The sequence below is a fragment of the Myotis myotis genome, unplaced genomic scaffold, assembly GCF_014108235.1.
Source record: "Myotis myotis isolate mMyoMyo1 unplaced genomic scaffold, mMyoMyo1.p scaffold_m19_p_1, whole genome shotgun sequence".
Taxonomy (NCBI): Eukaryota; Metazoa; Chordata; class Mammalia; order Chiroptera; family Vespertilionidae; genus Myotis; species Myotis myotis.
The window spans coordinates 192,759,244-192,779,740 of NW_023416313.1; the positions used below are offsets into that span (position 1 = coordinate 192,759,244).

General features: G+C 42.8%; 2 protein-coding genes across 6 annotated transcripts in view; one reads left to right on the forward strand and one right to left on the reverse strand.

The window, feature by feature from the left end:
• Positions 1-502: 502 nt before the first annotated feature.
• SIX4 (SIX homeobox 4) lies at positions 503-12,600 on the reverse strand. The gene is made up of 3 exons (XM_036309111.1): positions 11,681-12,600; positions 8,331-9,016; positions 503-4,872 (listed from the first exon to the last, which is right to left on the reverse strand). The coding sequence occupies exons 1-3, from the start codon at positions 12,535-12,537 to the stop codon at positions 4,076-4,078; spliced, it is 2,340 nt and encodes a 779-aa protein (XP_036165004.1). The 5' UTR covers positions 12,538-12,600; the 3' UTR covers positions 503-4,075.
• Positions 12,601-20,175: 7,575 nt separating this feature from the next.
• The window catches only part of MNAT1 (MNAT1 component of CDK activating kinase), a 213,467-nt gene continuing 213,145 nt past the window's right edge, over positions 20,176-20,497 (forward strand). For 3 of the 5 annotated variants that reach the window (XM_036309137.1, XM_036309146.1, XM_036309156.1), the window contains exon 1: positions 20,176-20,365. In XM_036309137.1, coding sequence (XP_036165030.1) covers positions 20,277-20,365 — 89 coding nt within the window. In that variant the 5' untranslated portion in view covers positions 20,176-20,276. The remainder of the gene's footprint in view (positions 20,366-20,497) is intronic. The other 2 variants (XM_036309167.1, XM_036309176.1) reach the window with 1 other exon arrangement.

Here is a 20,497-nt window from a genome sequence, read left to right on the forward strand (position 1 = left end):
CCGATCAATGGTTCCATCATTGTTGTTTCTAACTCTCTCCCCCTCTCCCTTTCTCTCTGAAATCATTATCTATCTATCTATCTATCTATCTATCTATCTATCTATCTATCTATCATCTATCAATCTATCTATCAATCTATCTATCTATTAAAGGTGGTTATACTGAGCTCTTTCATTAAGATGGGGAATGGAAAAATCTTTGGACCTTTCAACTTAATTTCATTAAATCTTCTAGAGTACCAGATTCAGATTTTGGGACACCCAAATGAATAAGAAGCATTTCTTTCCTTAAAGGAAAGAAGAAATGTAACCATTAAATTCTGAGTATGCAGTACAGTTAAATGAATTGCATAATTTTGTACAGAGATCAATAAATACTATTTTTCCAAAATGACTTCTTTTGTTCTTCTATTTGGCAGCCTATACGAAATGTTTATGTGGGTTTTTTATTTTCTTTTTCCTTTGCTTTTTCAGGAAAAAACAACTTTCAACATATGGTATGTATAAATATAAAGTTTATTTAGCATAGTGTTTAGAAAAATAAGTTCACATCATTTCAGAAAACAAATAAAACACTTAATTGTCCAGGCATAAACCCCTATTACAGTACAACATACATACTTTAGATCTCTTTGGTTGGGTAATTAAGCACAGAAATGTTCTGGGACATGCTCTGTGTGCCATCACCTAACAGTGCAGTAAAGACTCTGTTACTCCATCCCATGATATACATTCTGTATAGATTTCCTCTTTGTGTAAGGCACAGTAAAACCATATTGAGTATATAACTGGTTGCCTCTAAACATACAGTACATGCAACTAAAGAATAAAATTTTTTTTTGATAACCCTGAAAGCCAAGAGTCACATGCTATATAATTTTGATTAATAAAATGTATGGTTGTAATATTAAATCAACATGATGTATCAATTAGATACAAAATAAATGTTAGGCTCTAATCATCTAAGTTCTAGGAAGGCTTTGAAACATCTTCTGTAAAATGTTAAGTCTTTCCCTCAGTTTTCCTGAATTATTTATATTTGTATGAGATGATCTGTCAAAAACATTTTAAAGAATGAACTTCTGGCTATGTACTAATGCACACTTGTCTAAGATGTAGCAGGGCAGGCTGCAACACATGCCCAATAATCCAACTTTTACCATGCAAGATGTAAGGGCGTATACAAGGTGATTTAAGGTCAGTGTGCAATTTAACTACGGATATTTATCTATGGCTATGACGTCTACCTGCCTTTCGTAGCACAAGAAAGGCACTGAAACGTACACAATTCAGTCTTTTCATTGCTATAAATATACATGAGCTATAAAGCAGTACAACACAGGTGCTTTTGCTTGATTGAGGAACAAATGCACCTTCTCTTTAAACAACAGACTGTCCTTTACTAGATATAACTAAGAGCTATAATGCCAAATTCTGGTTGATAGAGTGCATAGTTAGGCTCACATCAAAAATCCCACAGCCAGACGCAGGGGTTGGGGTTTGCAGGGAGAGTTATTTACCCCTATTCTGATTCCTCTGTGGGGATCAGTAGGGGGTCATTTGCAGCATCTTCAAGCATTGGTTTATGTAGGAGAGAAATTCTGCCACATGAACTCCAAGGGTTCTGAGGTCTGGCCCTTGGTATTGCAAAAGACATTTGCAATTCTGTGCATGGAGATCATGGGATTTATCTTATTTCATTCACATATACATGGGCTACATATCAACCGGCCCGTAATTTACTGAAAGATTAGAAAAGAACAGTAAGTTCTTTATAATGTGCATTGATTCTTACCTGGTATATTGTGTAGCTACCTGGAGTAATTGTAGGGTTATAATTACATCATGTTGGGAGTATGAATGGATTTCTAGGTAAGTCTTAAGTTTTGTGCTATCTTCTTTTTCTTATGGGAAAAAAGAGGAAGAACTATGAATAAAAGATGCTTATTGTATTTTTGGAAGACAGAAAACCTTGCCAGTTATATATATATAACATATACAACTTTTAAAACCTTCCCACCTCCCTTACTGGATGGTTATTTTTAAATAATTAATAAACTCTTGATATCTGCAGCAATCAAGTGGAAAACATCATTTTCATGTAAACTACACCATGTAATTAATCTCAGTAACATGATCAGCACACACCCAAAGAAGAAACAAGCTGTATAAGTAGTGGTGGAGTGGAAGAGAATTCTAAAACACCTGACTTTGTAAAAAAACAAAATGAAAAACATGTAAGTTTCAACAGTTTAGAAACATTAATCAATTCTATAAAAAAACGGGATCTAAGTTCTTTATCAAAATGATGGAGGAGGAATTCTTCATTGGGCTCTTCATCTATGCCTGCCAAGCTCCACTTGCAGTAACTTCCATTTGACAGAAGTTAAATCTTCTATGGCCCTTATTCACCATGCTCGGCGTGTAGTGATCTAGAGTAAACCCTTTGTTCTGTTATTAAAGAAAGCAAGTTGTAGTGACCTGTTTATGTTCAACAACTTTAAGTCATCTCGGAAGAGATCATTTTCCCACTTTTCTTGCTTTTCATAGATCAGAGACTTTACTCACTACAGAAAGATATTTGCATTATTACAACTTGTGTTCAGAGTCCTGATAAAAATTGTACCCACAGCTCACAACATTATCAAACAAGCTTCTGACAGAAACTCCAAAGGATTTACTTTTGAAGAAGACATGATAATATAGTGCAAACAACAGTCATATGTCATAATGTAAGATCTGATTCAAAACATTTAGAACTAAGTTTCAACAGGATAGAATTTTGCTCAATAGAATCTACATATTCTCTCTTTACTTTAAAATGGTTGTTTTCATAGCCTACAGAATTGATTCTACGTGATAGTCTAAATTGTTATTTTCATTGTAATGAAAAGCATTAACAGTAATTGATTGTTCACCCATTTGCATCATAAACATTATACATAATAATAAAAGCAAAACTTAAGTTCTTCAACTTAAAGCAATTCTGTGGTGAAATTAACCCTGTTAGAATAGTAGAAAAGAGCCATCAGTGCTTCTGTTGACACTTCTGTACCTTAGTAAGAATAATAAAAAGGCCACAAGGTTAAAAAGGCACATAGAATTCTATATAAAACATATTTAAATGAATCAGAGAGCTGCTAAATAAAGAACAAGGATGTGAAAAAAAGTACCAAAATTCCAAAATTGGGAGTTGGATTTCCTGTTTCAGTGTTATTAATATTGACCTCAATAGACTCCTGATAAAAATAATTACTTTTAGAATTCTACAAAAAGTAAAACTTTGTTGGAAATAACTATGTTCACTTCCTGTTCAAACAATAAAAATAAATTAAACAGTAAGAAAACATTTTTCTTTTTAGTTCATAGTGTCTGAAGTTATCAGAGAAACATATACAGCATAAATAAAATTCACTGTACTTACTCAAATCCTTGCTTATAGGACTAATATATTTACACTCATACTGAAATTTGTTTCAGAGTTTTTAGTGGAGTTGCAAACTTTCTCAGCCACACAGAACTATTAGCAATCACATTTGGAAACATGTAGAGACAAACCAAGACTTTCACAAAAATGTTGAAAAACAGAAATGCACATATTCAAAAATATACCCTTAGAATAGTGGAGTACCATTTATGCTACTTAACCATATCAATGCCCATGGAGTAAAAGTAAACAAAAAGAATTGTATTGTTTCTAATGCTCTGTAGGGATATTTAATTTTGTTAGGTGCATACATTTTTAATTTAAAAAACTATCAAGTTCCATTTGACCTCAGAATTATATTAAGTCAACCAAATGATACACTTTGACTTGATATATTCCATCTCATTCCTTTGTCTCCATCTATTTAAGAGAGAACATATGTGAAGAAAAAGACTGCAGAAATGCAGTCCTCCTTCTGTATGTTTAACTGTGATCTTCATGCAGATCAATCCAAAGTCTCTTGAATGCATTTACTTGCAAAACTAGTGTTTCCCTTTAAATGGGAAAATGCTTTATGTCCTCAGGGCTTTGTGAAAAGATTTGCTGTCTGATGCCAGAAAAAAAAGGGGGGGGGGAGGGAGATAAAGTTTATAAGTCTTGCATATCTTCATCCAATTGGACGGTTTGGAGCTTGGCAAGCTCTTTTTTGTCTGTTTCCAGGTCTTCACAGACAGTCTCAACCATGCCCTCCAGGACATACTTGGATTTGGAGTCCAGCATCATTAAGCTGCTTGTGGCTTTGCTCTCTGAATTTGTTAAGAAATTCTCTTTTATGTTAGCTACTGATTGCAGAACCAACCGATGTTCTCTGACAAAATCCTGGTGTACTGCTGGGGATGGGTGACCCACCTGATCTTCAGCGGTAGGAACTATTTCCCCAAGGGCAGCCTGGGTCATGGGGACGGACAATAGATCTTGACCAGTAATAAGGGAGCAGTTCTGAAGAGTTGCATAGTTAGTGCTGCTGCCAGATGTCACAGTAGATTTGCTTGCCACAGGTGCAGACATTGGCTGGCTATCAGCAATGTCAGGGTTTAGTTCAGTGGGATTTAGTAGGGTAGGGGGAGTCAGGGAAAAACTGTGAGTTGGGGCTACATTAACTAATGAGGAGGCCAGTGGATGGAGGCCACTCCCCGAGATATTTTCAGAAGATATATTTGCATTTACTTGTGCATTCTGATTGACAGGCATCAACTGAGAAAAGACCAGGCTCCTCTCCAAGCCCTCTTGTTTAACAGACCCTATAGTCTGGCCTGAATTAGGAACAGTGTACACCACTGCACTGGGAGCAAGAGAGCTCAAGAAAACCTTTCCTTGCTGGACTGTGGTAGACTCACTTGTAAATGTGCTCCCATCTGAAGTGCTTGAATTTACTGAAACATTACCTAAAAAAAAAGTACAGATGATCATTGATTAAACTGATAAGGAAAGAAAAAAGTTGCTTTTTTTACACACATGACTTTCCTCAAGTTCAGTAGAATCACCAAGAGCACTTAAAACTATTGAGTCCCAGGCTCCACTTCTAAAAATCTGGCTCAGTAAGTTCTAGAACAGGTGTATTTTTAACTCCCCGAGGAATTCTGATGACCAAGTGGGAGTGAGAACTACTGGTTTAGAAACCAAATGTGAAAAACAATCTTTTCCAAGTTCTAATTTTAGTCAAGTTTCTGGTTCATAAAAAAATATTCATTATTTTCCATATAGATCCCAACTTGTTATCTTTCACTTAGTTGATAGTTATTACTAACTGTATCAGTTAGAATTAGAAAACACAAATGCAAAATAAAATGCCTTTGTTCAGGACAAGCTCAGTAACTCACATAGCATATACCAGTAAATGGAAATGTAGAAAATGCCACATAAAATGAGTTACCCTGGGGCTTAATGTTAACCATATAAACCTGTACAGACAAGTTGCAAACTTTCACCAAACTAGCCATAAAATAATGTCAAGTCAACAAAACATTCAGTAGGATGTTTTTCTTTTCTTGTGCCAGTTCTGAATTTTTGGTGTTGTAGTGATAGGAAAAATTAATGATAATAATGAAATGGGCTTTAAAATACATAGATTAATATAAAGAACTAGAGCTAATGCTTCTCTAAAAAGTTTGAATCTTTTGAGGCTCTTGTTATTATAGTCTGCAGAGACCAGAAGTAGAAAAAGAAATGCAAGTAGAAAGCTGAGAAGGTGTGCAAATCAGGTAACTCAGATAATGTAGGTGAATCAGATTCTTGCCCCAGCTCCCACCATCAAATAAAACTTTTATTTCTGATTCTTTACATAGGCATAGTGAAATGATGGCAATTATCTTGCCACCGAAGGAAAGGTAGACATGGGGGAGTTTTGTGACAGAATAGTTTCAGAAGAGCTATTTACCCTGATCTTGAATTAGATGTTCAGTAAACTCTCTTTATCATTTTGAGAAAACAGCCTAATAGTAAAGGTAATTCAAGTAAAACATCTGTCTTCTTGAATTACTACAATCATTTTGTGATTATATTACCATTTACATTGATAAATCAATGCCACAGAGCTATTTATGTCTTCCAAACATTTTAAAATATCCTAAATGCAAAGGAATGCCTTTAAAATGAAAAAAGAAAAGAAAAAGAAAACAAACACACTATATTTGAACTTAAAAAATTAACCACTTGAAAATATTCATCATGGAAATACTTGTGTTAAGAAAAACATTTCTATGTATGTTTGGGCTCTTTCCTAATGTTAATGTTTGTTCTAGGCCGAATGAATGAAAAAGGTTTTTATTTGAAAAAGTTTAACTTCAACTGAAGTATGCCTTAAAATTCCTGTTGGCTGCTAAACTGTAGCAAAAACTATCTGAAATAGATGTTTACTTTCTTGTGTTATGTGGTTGTGAAATTGATTGCCAGTGCATATGTGAACAAAATAATCAGTTATTTTTTGGTAGTGCCATAAATAATATAATAAATGTGACATTTTCCCAACTGCTATTAAATATAAATAAAGCAATGTTTACGAATGCATAGAAATGATAACAGATCAATGAAGGGGGAAAACAGATGTAATCTAAAACTTGACATTTAAATATAACTGCAATTAAATTATAAATTGAACAATAATTTAAAAATCAGCTAAAAAAATCCAATTGAAAAATGATACAGGTACAAAGTATAACTGCAATGATGGAAATAAGAAAAACCCTTATTTTCTCATATTATAAAGTAAGAAAAAATGTAGATATTCTGCTTTCCCATATAAATGCCAACTATAGAAAGATTATCTATCTTGTCTAGGTATTTTTGAGAAAGGCTGAATCCCCAAATGCTTTATTAAGAACTGCAATACATAACTACAATGAAGAAACATTGCTTCCAGGACCCATCTGGTTAAACTTAAGCCTTCCAGTCACTCAGACAGTCTAAGGATTGACAGCTCTGTCATTTGAGTTTAACTTTATAAACTGAAAATGCTATTTTTATTCATATTAAAGACCCCATTAAAGAATTAGTCATTAGTTTGCAATACTTTTCTATGGTAGCACTTTTCTAGATTACATGTGAAAAGTATTTCTGCTTTTCTCCTCGCCCAATCTATATACCAAGCTTTTTGGCAAATATGTTCTCTAAAATGTTACATACTGTTTGGAAATTTCCTAACGCAACACAAGGGATTAGATCCACATTAAAATATTATAAAACTAAGCACTTTGGCTTTCCCTGTGGTTTTCATATTTTTGCCCTCTGTTGGATAGTGACTTAGCTTAATCCTTTCCATAACCTGGAACAATGAAAAAATAAATAGTATGCTGCAGGACTGTTGTGTTTTACTACCATTTTACCTAAAGAGAAACAAATGTACCGAAAGGAATTCACTCCATTACAATTTTTCCATTAACGCCTCAAATAAGCTGAAGTAGATCACAGTTGTTATAGATTTTTTTTTTTGATAAAGCCATTTTATAGGAAGCTGACCTTTAAGGCAAACAATTACTTATTTTGTGTTGATAAAACAATCTGGACTTTCAGACTTGCTTGTAGGAAGGCAACCATGCATTAATATCGCGCTCCCTTGAATGCAATGGGATATGCAACCTTCACTGCCATTCTGACCATTCCTGTTTCTATATTAAAAAAAAAAATGACATAGAGCCATCCAGACTTGGTTAAAGTCAGTGAAGAATTGGCATATCAGCTTCTGGTTTCCCCAATTTTAGATCAGTGCTTTCTTTAGCAGATTGTTAGTAAAGCCACAAGCATATAAAATAAGGCTTACAGTTGCTCTCACTAATAAACTGCACTTAGGAGGTGAGTACACATGCAAAGCAATAGACAGCCAATCACATGCTCTTCCGGTTTTCCTTTAGATCTGTTAGTCTTATTTAAAGGAGGAACAGGAATCAAACACAACTGATCCAATCTTGCTCTTCTAAAACACTTTATAGTCAAATAAATAATGCTTAGGTAAAGTGTACACATTCTTATCAACTGCTTCACTAACCATGTGTTCTTAGCAATATTAATTTTTAATCTTAAAATGTCAAACAATGGATTATTTTGTAAGCACTGATTGACTTATCGTATTTCTATCATCGTAGACCTGACAAGACTTGCTATGAACTGTATTTTTCCATTCAGTTGTTAGGAAAATAAAAGCCCATCTCCATGATGCCAGGGCAGCAGGCAAGCTGCATATGACACGGGTATTGTGAAGAAGGAGAAACAAATCAGGGCTATTCTGCAGCTGGGGCTGCCAATAGGGTACCTGAACAGTCACATCAATCCATAGCTCTCACCAAATGTGTCACTTACAGCAGCTGGCTAAACAGGACTGGCGCATTATAGTACCAAATGAGAATGTTACCTTGTGAAGCTGCCCCTGAAACAGGAGGCAGCTGCAGTGGAGAGAATCCAATGCTTCCATTAAGAAACTGGCTGTTGGCTCCGGAGTTGGGGATCTGGACAATGCCATACTGATTAATTTGCACTGGTGTAGTAAAAGTCACGACAGAGCCTCCGTCCTGGGAAGCCACTGTTTGAATGCCTTCTCTTTTCACCTCAGTGCTGGGGATCAGCCCCGGGAAGGACACCGGGGCACTGGGGCTGTAGGAGCTGGTGGCTGCTGAGTCAGCTGAAGAACTCTGGAGGACTTTGAATTCCTTCACATCCTGGGAGGTAGAGCCCAGCATGTCAGTCATGGACATACCATTGCTCACAATGCTTGATGCCATTTTGGGTGGGTTCAATGACACTGTCTGTGCATTTCCCACATTTAATCCATTTAGGATAACTCCGTTGGGTCCCTGAATGAAAGAATTACCATTAAGGAAGACAGGTGAAGTACTTGCAGGTACCAAGCTTCCATTCAACAAAACTCCAGAGGAGCTTAATATCTTAGCATTTCCAATTTGTTGCATGTATACTGGCTCCATGTGACTGGAAAGGCTGAGGTTGGTGACACCATCAGATGAACCGGAGAGTGGATGAGGAGACAAATCCTCATGACCCTTGCTGGATTCATCTTCAGTGCTGGGATTGCCATCTGACTCGCTGTATTGAGAGGGAAACCAAGGCATGAAGAAGGTCAGAGGGCTGACATTCTACCTAGCGCCATTTGTGTGGAAAACCAGCTTCCAACCCCATTAAAGGTAGCATTCAAGGAAAGCACAGCAAGAAATCGTTTAGTCCTGTTTAAACTATGAGGCCTTTCAGCAGATTCTGACCAGACAGAAAATCTGGGAAGGTGTAAATTCAACAGAATTTACAGGAGAATTATTTTTAGAGCATTGAAGTTTTTCCTTACTGTTAAATATGCCACTACCTACCAGTATACCATAGAAAAAAAACTCACTAAATAATTTGGTCAGTCTTTCCTGTTTGGGAACTCCTTCCCCTGCCTTCACACCAATTCAGATTAGTGTGATTTTGAAAGTAAATGAAAGTGCAAAAGGAGCAGGAGGTGGAAAGTGTTCTGTTTTGTTTGTCAGGTAGTTAACAAGATATCATTTTCTCACCTGCTCCCAAACTTCTACTCCACCAGACTGACAACTCTTTCATTCAACAAAGTGGCTGGCCTTGTAGGAAGGGCACTTTCAACCCAAGAACTGTAATGTGCAGTCGCCCTTGAATCCAAAGGAAGCCATAGGGGCCTAGTTAACACACACCATCCTGTGCCCTGGTGAGGTGGGAGGGAAAGGGTGGGTCGCTCAGCTGCCTAGTAACTACCAGACCCCTCCCCAGCCAGCACCCTTGGTCCTTCTGTTCCACACAGGACTGTGTTTCTCAGCTCCCCAATTTGGGGGGAATAAGAAATCCAGGGCAGGGTAATGGTGGAGGTTTCCCATTTGGTCTGAGGGTAGGCAGATGGGGGAGAAATGGTGAGTAGGACATTGCTCGGTGGGACTTGGCCCATAAGAAGATCCGACATCCCTGCGGTGCCCAGCGGTCGGTTCGCTTTCATGCCGAGGGGAGGGGATTACTGTGGCTTTGGGCTGCGGGGCCAGGAGCGCAGAAAGCGCTTTGATTTACGAGCTGAGGCTGAGCCGCCGTCGCCGTCTGCGAGGGTGACTCACCGGGGGTGCGGGTGGGAGGTAGATCCGGAGAGGGGCCTAAACGAGGCAACTGGCAACTGGGCCCGGGGCGGGGAGTGGGGGGGTGGGCGGTGTAGGGTTGGAGGGGGGAGAGAAGCAGGTAGAATGTGGTGGAGGAGCCCGGAGAACGCGCCCCGCCCGGGAGCGGAGGCTGCAGGGCAGCTGGCCTGCGCCTGGCACCCGCTCTCCACCCTCTGCCTCCAGCTCCCGGGATTCTGTCGGGGCTCGAGCCCCGTGGCCTCAAACGGGTGTGGGGGCAGGTGGCGTGGCGTTACCAACGCGCCTCCTCTGGGTCTCCGGCAGGCCTGCGGGAGGGTGCACGCAGGTCTCAGTGAGCGTTTTGTTTTGGTTACCGCGAGGCCGGACTCGGGCCAGCACCCCTCTCCCTGCCTGGAGATGGGAACGTCAGGGTCGTCGGGCCTTGCAGGAGCGCAGGGGTAGGGAGGGCCGCTGCGGGTTCCGGAATGCGCCGGGTGGTCACCTTGGCCTGGCTGGGCAGGCTCCGGGGCCCCCAGATTCCTTCCCGGAGCAGAGCCTTGGGGCTAGAGACACCATCTCTTTAGGCCACCTTCTTACTTCACTCAAAACACAGACACACACACCAGGTGTCTGACTCGGGAGGACGCTCAAAAGAGGAGGAAACCCGATTATATCCTACCAGCTGAGGGGAAAAACCCCCCGCTAGTCAAAAAGTTCAAACCCGCCAGGGTGGGCTCTTGGGAGGTGCGGAGTTGATAGCACCCCCACTCCTCCCTGCTCTCCTTCCTCCTTCTGCCAGCCATGGCCCCCAACCACGGTGCCAGGCGGGAGCCAGGCTGTGTTCTGGGGCCCAGGAAGCAGCCCGCAGCCCCACTACCCCAGCGGCGCTGAAATCCGATCCGAAGGAGTTCAGAATCAGGTTTCAAAACACCGCAGAGCCGAGGCGCACCGACACCCCACGTTGCCGCGGCCGCGAAGGGAACCAAGGCAGGCGGAGTGAATGATTAACTCTGTCATGGAAAACCTCGACGGTCCCAGACCCCCTTCTGCGCAGCCGGCCCTCACCAGCTCTCTCCTCCCTCCAGCGCCGCCAAAGCGACCCCCAGCGCCCAGGCGCAGGGGGAGGCGGGGGTGGGTTGCGCGCAGTGGGCAGGGGCGCCCTGGGGGTCGGGGAGCCCGGCGGGCGCGCGCCGGTCGGTGCGACCCCGCGGAGGTGCGGACCCCGCCAGCGCTGGCAACCTCCGCCGGCCTCGGGCAGCCGGAGTGGCCCTTCCGGCGCCTACACACGCTCCTGGGCCCCGCCAGAAGCGGGGAGAGAGTGGCAACTTCAAAGCCAGAGGGAAGGGGGTGGGAAATCGGGCAGCAGTGACCAGCCGAGGTGGGGGCGGGGACTGAGACCTAGGCGGGCGACGAGAAACTTCTGGGGGGGGGGGGGGAAGGGGAGAGGTTCTCCCGCCCCTAGCCACCGCCGCCCCCCTTTCTCGGTCCGGGAGAGAGAGGTGGGGGGCGGGGAGAGGTGGGCAGCCGGACCAGGCTGGTGGGGAAGGTAAGCGCCATGTTTGCGAGCGCCAGGAGGAAAAGAAAGCTGGGAAGGGGGTGGGGGAGAGGAAGGGGGAGGAGGAGGAGGAGGAAAGTTGGCGCTCACCTTTTGGACTGGGTCTCCGAGGGGTTCCGATCGCGCTGCCGGCGGTTCTTGAACCAGTTGCTGACCTGGGTGAGGGAGAGGCCGGTGATCTTGGCCAGGTGCCGCTTCTCGGCCGGCGAAGGGTAGCGATTCTGCTTGTAGAGCTCCTTGAGCGCGTTGCGCGACTTCTCCTTGAAACAATACACCGTCTCCTCGCCGTCCCAGATGGTGCGGGGCAGGGGGAATTTCCTGCGCAGCCGGTACTTGTCCACGGCGCCCAGCGGCCGGCCGCGGGCTCGCTCGGCCTCGGTGTAGCGCGCTTTGTACCAGAGCTGCTGCAGCAGCGGGTGGTTGGCCGACTCGAAGCTGTGGCTCTCGAGGATGCTGTAGAGCTCGGGGTAGATGCCCTGGTGGAAGGCCACCAGCGCCCGCGCCTTCAGCAAGCTCTCGTTGCCACGTAGCAGGTCGCTCTGGGGCAGGGACCACAGGAACCGGGCCAGGCGGTCCAGGTTGCCCCCCTGCTGCAGCGCCTCGCACACGCAGGCGACATGGTCGGGCGAGAAGGCCAGTGTGGTCTGCGCGGCGGCGGCGGCGGCGGCGTGGTGGTGCCTGCCCAGAAGTTCCGAGTGGAGTTGTACCTGATCCGCCGCGGCTCCGGCCGCCGCCGCCGCCACTGCCCCTTCCTCTCCGCTCACCCTGGCGGCGGCGTCCCCCGGCTCCAGGGGAAAAGGGGCTGGAGCCGGGGGGCTCAGCCCCGCCGCCGCGCCCCCCGCCACTTCTCGAGGCGCCTCCTGCCCTTCCGAGGCGCTTTCCATCCCATTCTCCTGCTTGATGTCCGCCGCACTTGCAATCTGCCCGGTGGGGGAGGAAGAGGACATTTTTTGTTGTTTATTTTCCTCCCTCCCTCACTCCCTCGCACTCTTTTCCTCTTTCTTTCCCCCTCTCTTACTCCTCCTTCTTCGTCTCCCTCCCCCCTCCCCCCCTCCGGAAAGCCCACTCCCTCCCTCCCGGTTTCGGCTGGATCTGGCCGATCAGGTTTCCCCCCGACCACGCAGTCACCATTAAGATAGCTGCTAGAGCAAAGTAGTGTAAAAGGATAGCTGCTTTCTGCCGTTCCCCCAACGTGACTCCTCGGGTTGCTGCATACTATATGGCACTGGCGGCCCGGCCGGCCGGGCGGCGCCACCTCATTGGCTATTTCGCATTCAGAGGGAGGAGGAGACACCGTTTCTATCCTTGTCGATCACCCGCCTCCCACTCCACCCCTTGCCTTTCCCTCTCCCCCTGACCCCCAGGCACCTATACCTGAAGGAAAACACCGACATTCTTTTCAGGCCATGTTCCCGGGTGGGAAATTACCTAACTTGGCCTGAAAACTGGACAACAGACCCTTTCAAAGACAGTCCCCGACGATTCCAGAGGGGATAACAATTGTGTGGCCTAAAGGTCCGGAGGAGAAATTCTTAACAAAGAGACCCCCGCCCCCCCCCCCCCCAGCATATTCAGATGACAGAATTTCAAAGAGGACAACTCAGAAACTTCCCTATCTTTTGCTCTCTTTTACCCCTCTTTCTGACCTCTTTATTAAGGGTATTCAAAAGGGTCAATAATAGGATGGCACTAGGGAATGTTCTAAAGGGGAAGCATTTAAGGTAAGTTAAAATTCCAAAGAGAAAAATGCTTGGAACCCTAAAATAAGGGGTATAAAAAGCCCACTGAGAAGACAAAAACAAAAAGCCTTAAAAAATGTGTTTAATCTTAAATCACCTGAAGGGCTGGCAGTCCGACTAAGTTTAACATAAGCATATAGAATATTTAACCATGTTTATTCAGGGTGAGTAGGGTGGAAGAGATCCAAGCTTTAGATTTACATAACAGTATGCGAATTAAGTCTTCTGTATGAACATTTAAAAAAAAATGTAAGTGTATGAATAATTCTTTAAAGATGACATTCCTGGTAGAAACATCATCTCTATGTGCAGGTGTCTTGGGGAGATCAATGCAGGATCAGCAGCTCTTTCCACAACATAGACAGATGGAAGCCTGCCCTCTGGTTTGAGGTGAAGTGCCTGGGGGTAGTCTGCTGCTCTTTGCAGTTATGTGTCTTTCCTTCATGGTTTTGTGTAAGGTCTTAAGTCAAAAAAGGATGATCCCCATCTCTGTTTCTCTGATTACTGTGAGTCAGTCGGGTCCATTTGCTAATGCTTTTTCTGAAAATCCAACATTTTAATTACATCATCTTAACCTTTATTTCAGGGTGGCCTTATGTTGTTTCTGCTTCCCAATTACCCATAACTGCCTACTTCAGCATATTATAGAGCAGCTGTTTAGGTCACCTGCTGTCATGATGAACTTGGTGAAGTTTTCTTTTTCATTGGACAGGCTGCACTTTATTGATGGTTAACCAAGATGTCATTTGATTTTGTACTTAATGTACTTTTGTACAACCCTAATGAAGCTAGCACTGACCTCTCCAGATTTAAAATTCATAGTCATGGAAAAGACCATGTGTTTCTACCCCCATTGAAAATGCCCAATTATATATTGAGCTTCAGGACAGTCTCTGTAATCAATATCTTCCTTGATTTTTTAAAGAATATATTTTTTATTTCATTTATATTTTATGAATACTTTTGCCTCACCTTTTATGCCTGCCTCTGTAATTACGACTTATAGAAAAGTTACAAAAAGAGTACAGAGGACCTGGCCAGGTAGCTCAGTTGGTTAGAGAGTCGTCCCAATACGCCAACATTGCAGGTTTGATGTCCATCTCTGGTCAGGGGACATACAAGAAGTAACCAATGAAAGCATAAATAAGTGGAACAACAAATCTACGTCTCTCTTTCTCTCTTTCTCTCTCTCTCTCAAAAAAAGAAAAGAGTACAGAGTTCCCATATACTTTCTTTGTAATGTTAACACCTTACATTGTAATAATACATTTATCCAAACAAATTAACATTGGTGCAATACTATTAATTAAACTCTAGACTTTATTTAGATTCACCAGTTTTTCCACTGATGTCTGTCTCCTGTTCCATGATCCAATCCAGGATACCACATTGCATTTAGTTCCTTGAATTTTAAAAGCCTACTTATCAAAGCAAAGTAGACAGGAGATAATGTGGTTTAGTGGAAAGGATGTGGATTTGGGGATCAGCTAGCTAGACATAGGTTTATCCTAGCTCTGCCATTTATTAGCTATTTAACTATAAAAAGTGGACAGCATTGTTGTGAGGATTAAATGAGATAAGATGTGCCAAAAAGCACCTGGCACATAATTGATCTTTGTTAAATGTTTGTTACCTTCCTACTGATAGTACAAAGTAGGAAACTTTTCAGTTGTATGTGCCTAAGAAAAATTAATTTGTTTATATTACAGGGCTATTCAAGTTTAGGTTATAGAAGTCTTCAGGTGCATTATCTATCAAATATAATTCAATGACTTGGAAAACCATGTATTGGGTTTCTCTGCATGTCTTCTGTATAGTGCCTCCAGAGCACCAAGTTCAACATTCTATAGAAGCAACAGTGACCTTTTGTTGATATCAGTAGCCTGAGCTACATTGGTATTCTATAGCTCCAGGAGAAGATTCCTATAGGACCAGAATGAAATCCAACACCAGCCTCTGGATTCTTTTAGCAGGCTCATTCTGGCAGCAATTCAAAGTGGACTGGAAGTCCTCGACTCCAACATGGTCAGCTACAATGGAACACCAGACTTGAGGGTGTGTAGGGTGCACCTTAGAGCACTAGTTTGGCCAAATGATTTGTAAAATTGATGAATACTTTTGCCTCGCTTTTTATGCCTGCCATGCTGTGAACATTGAGTCTGCTGTGCTGCTATAGAGTCTAAAGCTGTGTTGTAATTTGGGAAAACAGAGTTGAGGCTGGGATTGTGTGAGAGTGAAAATCAAGCTTCTTGTTTCTGTATCTTTTCCTTCCTGCCTGAAGATAGTGATGAGAGTATCTGGAAATGTTTTGCCATTTTAGCGTACTGAAGGAAATTTGGTCCAGCACAGAATGTTACACTTTGCTTGAACATATTTAATGGTTTTGCCACCAAGAGTGGAGATTTCTTTCTCAAGGCTGACTTTGCTGGCCTGAAAGACAGAGGGACATATCTTGGTACATTCTTTCTATTTCAGAAAGCTTATGTACTGGTACCATTAAGAAAACTAGGTTCTAAAGCTATCTTCCAGGTAGAGGAGGTGTTCCATTGTTATTTAGTGACCAATGGTTGATGATATGTAGTCACCATTTCTAAAGGATCATTTATTTGCCAAACATTTATTGAGTTCTCATTAAGTACAAAGTATTGCATCAGGTAATGAAAGATAGAAAGATGAATAGATTGGGGTCTCTGATCCTGAGTATAAAAGCCAGTGGGAGAGACAAAACATTCATAAGTAAATACAGAGTGTGGGAATGGTCAGGGTAAAGAGGCTAATTTTGAAAGGAGAAAGGGCAACGAGGAGTGGCTTTTTAGCTGGGCCTTTAAGGACAAGAATTTTGAGAGAAAAAGGAGAGAGCTCATTAGAGGCAGAGGGAACAAAATGAGTAAAAGCATGGATCCATGAAGTTATGTAAAAATACTGAGTAATTCAGTGTGTCTGAAATATGTCTTATCTAAGTGTGTGGTGGGAGATTAGCTTAAAAGGCATGTTGGGGAAAAACTATGAAGGGCTTTGATTGAAACGCTCAGTTTGCTGTGGTGTAGTGGACAGAGTAGTCCTTCTACAATGGTTATATCTACATAATATCATGGCCATAGTTGATAGGTGCAGGGATGGCCACTTGCCCCAAACTAGGTCAGAATACTTTCCTGGGGTTTTAAAAACGTACATGAGGAGAATAGTTAAGGCTGGTAGAGGGAGCCTTGGATGTAATGCCTGGGAGTTCTCAGTGACCAAGCTACCTGCCTGTGGGAATACTGATGACTAGCGGGTAACAGGAGGATGACTTAGTGAGTTTCATGGGTAATAATAATGGAGGGAGAAGATCCTGGCAGAGATGGAATGAGTGTCAGGTTCTAGTGGTCTCTTAGGGATAGCAGCATTCTTGCCTTTTTGTGGGGATATGAATTTCCCCAGGGGCTGGAAACCCCACTTGAACTGGCCTCCGACAAAATATGAATTTATTGGATCATGATACCAAACAATGTGAAGAGCAGGTCAGTGAAATGAAGACCCATGGTGTCATTTCACTTGTCTCTGCCTTTCTCAAATTAGTTTTAATCTTTCAAAGAGCATTCCCCAGAAGGTTTAGAACCAGGGCTCTCAGGAGTTGTTCCCAGCTTACATTCTCTGACGTCATTAAAGAGGCGGTGCTGCTTTTCCCTTACTGCCAATTTGAAAAATTCTAGGGAAGCTTTTTATTGGTTCACTCAGGGTTTTATGTCGACCCGTAGGCCAGAGGACCAGCATTGCGTTAACAGGCCCATTGGAACTCCAGAGGCCTGTGGGAGAGGATCTGCTTTTCCTAAGTTGTTGGTTGGGGGAGGAGGAGGGATGATATCTAAATATGCTCTTCAGATGAGGAAAACCCAGCCTGGATCCATAGCCTTGGGGCTGAAAAGGAGGGTGTGCATTTGAGAAAAACACTGCCCCAGACAGGTAGAATCTACTCTTAACTGAGATAGGAATGCTAGCGGATGAGCAGATTTGGGAAGAGTGGTCCAGGTGCATCTGTCTTCAGAAATGTAGTAAATTTGATAATTTGGTGGTTTTAACATAGGCTGAGGTTCTGTTTGATTCAGAAATCTGTTGCCATTAGTGCTTTCCTTCTCAAAGGTTTTTGAGCATTCTATGTTAGTGACCCCTACCAGTAATAATGGTGTACATTTCAGAGTTTCTATTATGTATGAGGCATTGTAGTAGGGCCTTTGTATATGTACATGTCATGAAATTTAACCATTATAGTACTCCTGTGCAGCATATAAGGAAACAGGTAAAGGAGAATAAGAAATTTGGTTCAAAAACAGGCCTGTCTGGTGTGGTGAAGGCCTGGGGCAGAGGGCAGGGGCAGGCTAGAAGGGGTCAATGGGGATAAAAAGGGGACATATGTATTACTTTCAACAATAGAGATTTAGACAAAAGAGGTATGTCTGATTTCAAGGTATAGGCTCTTCTCATTACATTACATTGCCTCTTTTAGATATTATTGCTAATAATATTTATACTACTATTAATAAGGGCTAACAGTTATTGAACTCTTACTCTGTGCTAAGTAATGTGTTAAGCACTTAAAAGGAAATATCTCATTTAATCTTTACAAGTGTTATCCTCAACTTATAGTTGGGAAAGCTGAGACTGAGGTCATATAGCTACTAAGTGATAAAGCCCACACTTGAATTCAGCCAAATCTATAAGCACTATTTCTACTGTCTCTAGCTCTATGATTATTGTTGTGATAGCTAAAAATTGCATTTGCTCACTGGTCATATTCACCCTTGCACCAGAAGTTTCCTGCTCTGTTAAAATATAAAGACCCTAAAAGTTGCCTTTATTCTTAGAGAGCTTCACTCTGAGTCAGGTAACTGGTTTGGATGTGTTCTCTTCAGTAAGACAATAGCAGCATAATAAGCCTCCAGGTTGGCACAGCATTTGGTATTGTCTATTTTAGTGAACTTACACTTGGTTTGATTTTGTTAATAAACAATATTATGATCAAGCAGATGACATGACTTTTTTTATGTCTATATCTATAATAATAAAAGTGTAATATGCTAATTAGATCGGATAGCCAAGTGACCTTCCAGATGTCCTTTCAGATGAAGCTGTGGTGGCGGGGCAAGGCAGAGGGGTTAAGGGCGATGAGGCAAGCAGGCGAGTGGTTAGGGGCGATGAGGCAGGAGAGCAGTTAGGGGCAATCAGGCAGGCAGGCAGAGTGGTTAGGGGCAAGCAGGTGGTTTGGGGTGATCAGGAAGGCAGGCAGAGGTGGTTAGGGGCGATGAGGCAGGCAAGCAGAGTGGTTAGGGGCAGTCAGGCAGGCCGGCCGGCAAGCAAGTGGTTAGGAGCCAGCGGTCCCGGATTTTGAGAGGGTGCAAGCAGGGCTGAAGGACTTCCCCCCGCTCCCACCCCCGTGCATGAATTTCATGCACCAGGCCTCTAGTACTAATATAAAGCCCTGTGCTGCCATGGTCTGCTTTGATCTGCTGTTTCCCAGATGTGGTATTCAGTTGTTTGTTAGGTTTCCTCTTCATATCCTATGGTAATCCAAACTGTATTTTCACACTATGGGTTGCCTACTGGGTTCACTATTTAAAAAAGTGGGAGTTGGAATGTCCCTTTTAATGTTTTTATTGAAAAGGGCAAAACTGCTATGAAAACTTTATTTACTGATTTTTCTTTAGAGAAAGTGGAAAGGAGGAGAGAGAGAGAGAGAGACTTGTTGTTCCACTTATTCATTGATAGATTCTTGTATGTGCCCTGACCAGGAATTGAACCCACAGTCTTGGTGTATTGCAGATGATGTTCTAACCAGCTGAGCTACCTGGCCAGGGGAAAAAGTTTAAATTACTTTGAGGGTATACAGCTGGTATTCATTGTATGGGTTATGAAAAGTTTGCATTCTTGTCCATTTCTCCTGATGGAATTTGGGTCCGATTACAAGACAATGCTTGTCATAACATTTTTTTTCCACATTACACTACTGATAGTCATTCCCTCGTTTTTCACGTACTCTACATATTCAGAAAGTATCAACAAATCCTTGTTACGGAGATAAATTAGATGTGTCCCTTACAGTGGGAGGAGTTTATTTTCTAATAGTGCTGTTTACAGACTTCACTTTGCAGCGTTGATAAATGCAGTGAACACGGCTTACAATTTCTAGAGATTTAGGATCTCAAATCTTAGAATTGCTGATATCAAGTGTATATTCTTTTGTGACCCCCCCATTCAATATTTGGGGAAATAAATATCGTTTTTTTATTCAGAAAGGGTAAGAGATATGAGAGCCAGGTGACACCGTTAAGCCAGTGACACCGTTAATCACCGTAGAGCAGATGCTAGCTATTATTTATAATAGTATTCTGTCATTTAGTGAGAATCTGTAATGTTTAGGGTCGGTGCAGAGACTTTCATCCTAGATAACTTTTCCAAACTTTTCTGTCTGCGAATGCACAGTATTTCTGTGCTTGCATGAATGTGCAGACATAAAGAAGTATAAAGCACAGCCCATCAAATCGTTCAAAAGAAAATACTACTCTGAATATGTTATGTACACCAGCCAAAGATCCTTCAAAACATGAGAATATTTTCAGACAGAACAAGATGGAATATAAGTTTCTAATAGTGAAACTGTTTCTTGAAAAAATTCAGTTAGGTGCACAGAGATGAGGCTTTGTGTACCGCTTACCTTGTTAAGAGCCCTCCCCTGAAATCCAAGGTATTGCGCAGGCTCACGGAAGCTAAGACCCGGGCTCCTCGGCAGGACCGGGAAACTCGCGGCCGGAACGCTTGTGCTGCAGTGTCTCTTCCCGGCCGGCGCTCATTCACAAAGGGACCGTCTCAGCCAAGCGCCTGTGGGTAGGAACCTGTTTGGTGTCGGTTCTTTGGGGCCTTGGAGGTGGCGGTGGAGAAGCAGGCGTCGGGGACTCCATACGAAAGGAGGCACTATGGACGACCAGGGTTGCCCACGGTGTAAGACCACCAAGTACCGGAACCCTTCCTTAAAGCTGATGGTGAACGTGTGCGGACACACTCTGTGAGTCGGAAGACAGTGGGTGTCGTGGGGGGGTTGGGGGTGGGGGTGGGGGGGACGCGCCAGGCTGGAGGAGAGAGCCGAAAGGCGCTTTGCCTTGGTTTCGGGGAGAAAAGGCGTCCTTCGTTTTGACAC